Source organism: Magnolia sinica, chromosome 19 (genome assembly GCF_029962835.1).
Source record: "Magnolia sinica isolate HGM2019 chromosome 19, MsV1, whole genome shotgun sequence".
Lineage (NCBI taxonomy): Eukaryota > Viridiplantae > Streptophyta > Magnoliopsida > Magnoliales > Magnoliaceae > Magnolia > Magnolia sinica.
Genome location: NC_080591.1, coordinates 66,904,068 through 66,909,926, shown reverse-complemented (window position 1 = coordinate 66,909,926; position 5,859 = coordinate 66,904,068). Strand labels below are relative to the sequence as shown.

Sequence of the window (5,859 nt, the reverse complement as noted above, 5' to 3'; positions counted from 1 at the left end):
CAAATAGAAGGTTGAGAGAAAATGTACTAAAAGTCTAAAAGTCTACGTTAAACGTTAATAGTGGCAATGGTTGGATGGACAGGATCTTCCAAACTTGGAGATTTTTCTAGGTGGCACAGTCTATTCACATTGGGGTCCTGAAATCAACTGCCAGGATGATTCTATCAATGGACCTTCCAGTAAAAACTCGATGTGCGTGAACATAGCATACACATTCTCCATGGGAATTCATTATGTTATGCATCTTTAACTCATCATTATCATTCATACATGCTCATCCTAACTAACTGGCCGGGGTTGCCAACATGAATCTTGTCCTACCATTCCACTTCTCAAGTACCATAACCCCAGCTAAACCAGGAGGCTGCTTGTGGATCCCAGATCCACTGAGGTTGGTGGATCTCTGACTGTCGGACCTAGCTACTGTGATGTATGCGTATCATTTTAGGTAAAGAGTCCAAAATTGCAAAAGATCCAAATATCAGGTAGACCACACCACAGGAACAGAAGTGATCGAATGCTCACCCTTAAAGATTTTTTTGGGGCCATTGGAATGTTTATTTGCTATCGAGCTTGTTGACAAATGTCAACTTGATCCAAAACTTCTGTGGCCTCAGGAAATTTGTAATAGTGTATCACCATTGTTTCCTGTGACGTAGTCCGCTTGAGATTTGGATCTGCTCTATTTTTAGGCTCATATCATAAACTGACCCAGCAAAATGAATGAAGCATGCATTACAAGCTGCGCCCTCTAAACTATATGTCACCATATCATTTTTTTTTTTTTGTAAATTTCATTTATCTATTCTTTCAGCTATTCAAAGCTAGCCTTCAACTATATTATATATAATTTTTTTTTTTTTGCACACACACTCACACCCGTACATACACCACGCACTTGCATCTCAATAGTTTTTCACCGCAATGGGTACACAAACCCATGATCTCAAGTTGAAACTCTTGTGAGTCTACCATTGAGGCATGAGTAAGGATGCTGTAAATATGAAGTGGATGATCTTGTACATTATATTCAACTTATTAAGTAGTACCATGTGAATATGAAGTGGGTGATCTTGTATATAAAAATCAGGAGTGAAACTTAAACTAGTTCAAAGGCTCGAGCATTGCATGTGTCCATGTGTTTGGATAAATGCAGAAGGCAATCAATGAGGACCGTCCTTTTAATGGACAACTGCAAATGTGACACGGACCTAAAAAGGCATATTTGATCCATCACCTGTTTTTGGTCCGTAAAAATCATTCCAAAGTGACTGCACAATTAAGAAAGCTCTGTTGATGGAATTCCTAGGGTAATTTTGCACCAGGCCTCCGTTGTTAGGAATTGTGGAAGTACACAAACTTGAATCAAATAAAGTATATATCAATTGCACAGCCAAGTCTAAATACAAATAATTTGAATTTTATATAGAAAAATATTTTTAGAAAAAAACCACAGTATAAAATAACAAGTAATGTATTATGAAAGTAAAAATTATGATATATAGAGATTACCGACTCAAACAAGCGTTGAATCTCCCTAATAAGCTTAAGTTATGCCATTGAAGCCTTTTGGAATGACTTAGAAAGCCCTATATTACCCTCCCATATCCTGATTACACACACACACACACACACACACACACACACAAGGAATCATAATCGGGATAGTAAATAAATCTTGCACTAATTCAATTTTGCACTTGCATTCAATGACACATTTGATGAGACTTCAATGACGTTGACGATCTGTCAATGTTATTGAGTAAAACACCAAAACATTCCCACGATAAAATATAAATTTTTTGAATTTTTTTGATGGTATTGAACATTTGTCAATGACATTGATATCTGCTCGATGACATCGAGTGGTCTATTAATAACATCGATTGACCCTATTATTTATGGATTTGAGACATTAACAATATCTATGCGGTGGCCTATCAATTTGTTGTCAAAAATGCTCCACGAGCAGACTAATCCTGCATATTATAGGAACATTTGCATTGAATTTGCCGTTACTATGTAAAAGCGATTTCCCAAGATGCAAAGAGAAAACCTTCATTAATTAGAGAGCTATAATTTTCTGATTTATTTATTTATTTATTTTCTTGTATAGGATTTGATAGGCTGGCTAGGAATCTTTTTTGTTTCTCGCCCTGCCCGAATTGCCTGGGTCTGTTTGTATTCTTTGTTCCTCAAATACACGGAGCCTTGATTAAAAAGAGAAAAAGAAGAGAACACCTTCATTTATAGCAGAGATGCTAACGTCCAACCTGTAATTGGTGACGTCCATCCATTGGATATATATAGCTTCCAACCTATATCATGTTAATGCAAAAATAAAATAAAAAAAATAAAATAAAAATAAAACACCGTCCAGTAAGTTGGGCTCATCATGAGGATCAACTTGTGAAAAATAAAATAAAATAGCCCTTCCACTCATCAGATGGGCCACACAGTGGAAAGTAAATAACAATATACAAGCATGACCTGCCTGATTAGTGGATGGAGCCGATTTTTGGTAAGGTGATCTTCTTTGTGGGGCCAACCTATTGGATGGTTTGGATGTTGCCTTATCCAATGGGTGGATGGTAACTTATCGTAAAAAAAATGGTTGGATGTGATCATCTGTCTATTTATAAGTCAACATCTCCTCGTAAAAATTAGTAAGACAAAAAGTCTCATTCTCAGAATTGTCACCAATTACAGTAATCAGAGTAACGAGCTAAAAGATAGACGATGGACGCGGGTTTCTAAAGGCCTGCGCTGCAAACTTAGGAGGGCCCCACCGTGATGCTTTCGAGAAATCTACACCGTCCATCGTTTTTTTGAGATCATTTTAGAATTTACGCCCAAAGTGAGAGGGATCCAAAGCTCAAGTGGGCCGCACTAAAGGAGAAGGTGGGTAGGGAAATTCCTACCGTTGAAACCTTCATAGGATCGACAGTGATATTTACATGCCATCAATACCGTTCACAACGTCATTCCTACATGGATGAACTGAAATCACAAATATTAGCCTGATTCAAAACTTCTGCGGCCCCACGAATATTTCAACTGTAGAAGTTCATTCCTCACATTTTCGGCCCACTTGAGCATTGGATCCGGCTCATTTTTGGCCTCATGTCCTAAAAGGATCTCAAAAAAACGGATAGACGGGGTGGATTTCACAAAAACATCACTGTGGGCCCACATCCGCATCCAGAGATGATCCACTACTTCCCTCAGTTCCATGAGCTAATTGCACTGCCCACCTAAAACTTGCCACAGGTGTAGGACATCCAAGCATGGCGATCATCAGTCGTCTAAACTGAGATGATCCAATCATCATCTGACCCAAAGCTTACAAATCAATGGGAGACCAACCATTTGAACCAACATACAGTTGTGGCCCACTTGACTACCAGATCATCTTGATTTTTTAACCACATGGTATTCACATTAATACTAATATTTTTCATGGCTCAGATTTAGCACACGTACTTTATTAGTTCTTCAGAAATGATGCAGTAAGAGAAGCTTACGATGCATAAGGAAGTAAGTAGTTGATACTTTTCAAATACAGTATCTGTAGCAGTACATAGAAATACATACGTAAAGATTCATGCACTTAATTGTATAAAACCAAAGTGACGGTCCATTTATTTTGGTCCATAGTGCCCATCACCATCTATTCTACAGTAGAATCTTGCACCATAAATCCCTTGAGCGTGTGTCTACCACACTCCACATCTTCTCCTTCTCAATACTCCCAGCACAACCTCCTCTTCCTCCTACTTTAATCCTTCTGATCATGGCAGTCTTTGAGCAATCACGTGACCAGCCATCTGATATCGAAAGGCAGGCGAATGACACTGACATCAACTACTCCCAAAGGGCGCAATGGCTGAGAGCCGCCGTCTTAGGAGCCAATGACGGGCTGGTGTCTACAGCCTCGTTGATGATGGGAGTCGGAGCTGTGAAGGAAGACGCAAAAGCCATGATAATCTCCGGGTTCGCTGGACTGGTTGCGGGAGCATGTAGCATGGCAATAGGAGAGTTTGTTTCTGTTTACTCGCAATTGGATATAGAGGTGGCTCAGATGAAGAGAGAGAAGGAAATGAAGGAAGGAAGTGGTGAGAGTGAGGAAGAGAATGGGGGTGTGCAGTTGCCTAGTCCAGTTCAGGCAGCTGCAGCGTCGGCTCTGGCGTTCTCGGTTGGGGCGATGGTGCCGCTACTGGCGGCTGCATTTATAAAGCCACATAAGGTGAGGCTAGGTGTGGTGGCTGGAGCTGTAACGTTGGCGTTGATGGTGTTTGGAGGAGTGGGTGCGAAGTTGGGAAGGGCGCCCCTGGTGAGGTCTGGTTTGAGGGTGTTGGTGGGAGGTTGGTTAGCCATGGTTGTGACTTTTGGGTTGATGAAGTTGTTTGGGTCTCATGGGTTGTAAGGACAGCCGTGTCTTCCTCTCCTCCTGCTTTTCCTCCTTTCCTTTCTTCCTCTTCTTCATGTTTTTTTTTGTTTTTTCTTCTGTCTTTGTGAAGTTAGCAAGTTGGCATAACATGGGAGAGTGGAGGCAGTCTTTTTTCATGTAGTGTTCATCATGGAATGGATTAATGGTTGTCTACTTTATACTTTTTTTTTTTTTTAATAGCAAGTTGGCACGACAACAGAGGGCGAGAAGAAGACCATCTTTAAAAAGTAGTTCGGTCCTCTCTGCTAGAGGTTGAAGAATTCTCAGGGCATGTTGTATCCCTGCAGATATTTCTCTTTTTAACCTTACAATCAGGAGTACGTTTATTTTGATTCCACTTTGTGTGTTAGCTCCGGTACTGCATATGTTGATGCAGACATGGGCTAGTGTCCGTCAATCACGGATGAGACTGCTGGGATATCTAATTCCATTCGCTCTTCTAACTTTATGTAATAAATTTAAATTCCACTAACTGAAAGGAGATTCTTTTTTATTTTTTTAGTCCCATCTCATTTACCATCTTACTATCTCAATATATAAAAGTGACGTACAGCTTAGTTCATATGTGTCCACTGAATATGTTGTACCACCCTACATATGACTATCATGAGAGGGGGAAAACCATCCGCAACAAATTTCTTGGTTACTTGACATGGAAAGACTAGAATGACCTGTTTGGATATGCAAGGGAGCCTTTGGCTCATAAGTTTAGTGAGCTATGCATATGCAACAAGTAGCTTATTTTGGTTTCTATTTACTTAGCAAGCGTGTTTGGTAAACAATATATTTATCAGCTAAAAAGGTAAATAAACATGTTTCGGTAAGTACTACTTATTCCTTGAGTATGTTTGGGCCCCCCTCACATCCATTGGCCGTCATGTGGAGCCAACTTTTGATATGGACGGTTCATTGTATGGGCCCCACCTTAGAAGTGTGCCATCATCATGCGGGGCTCACCTCGGATATGGCCCATTCATCATGTACATTATGTAAGGCCCACCTTTGATGTTGGTCATCCATCATGTGGGGCCCACCATCAATGTTATTGTCCATCAAGTGGGGCCCACTTTTAATATCTAATGCCCATCATGCGGAGCCACCTTTGATGTGGACTATCCATCATGTGGGCCACACCTCCGATGTGAATCATCAATCACGCACGGCCTACCTTGGATATATATGGGCTACTCATCATTAGGGCTTGCCTTTAATGTGGACCATCCATCATGTGGGGCCCACCTTAATGTGGATCATCCATCATGTGGGACCCACCATTATTAATTGCCCATCACAAAGAGCCCACCTTTGATGTGGACTGTCCATCATGTGGGGCCCACCATTATTAATTACCCATCATGTGGAGCCACCTTTGATGTAGACTATCCATCATGTGGGTCCCACCTTCAATG

At 40.7% G+C, this 5,859-nt stretch overlaps 1 protein-coding gene across 1 annotated transcript; it reads left to right on the top strand.

The window, feature by feature from the left end:
• The first annotated feature begins 3,670 nt into the window (after positions 1–3,670).
• On the top strand, positions 3,671–4,610 carry LOC131234744 (vacuolar iron transporter homolog 4-like). Its single transcript, XM_058231684.1, has one exon. It carries the CDS (start codon positions 3,794–3,796, stop codon positions 4,424–4,426), a length of 633 nt encoding a protein of 210 aa, XP_058087667.1. The 5' UTR covers positions 3,671–3,793; the 3' UTR covers positions 4,427–4,610.
• Positions 4,611–5,859: the final 1,249 nt, after the last annotated feature.

Bases quoted from the DNA above. Each gene is read 5' to 3' on its own strand.
- LOC131234744 (XM_058231684.1), top strand. From the start codon at position 3,794: ATGGCAGTCTTTGAGCAATCACGTGACCAGCCATCTGATATCGAAAGG.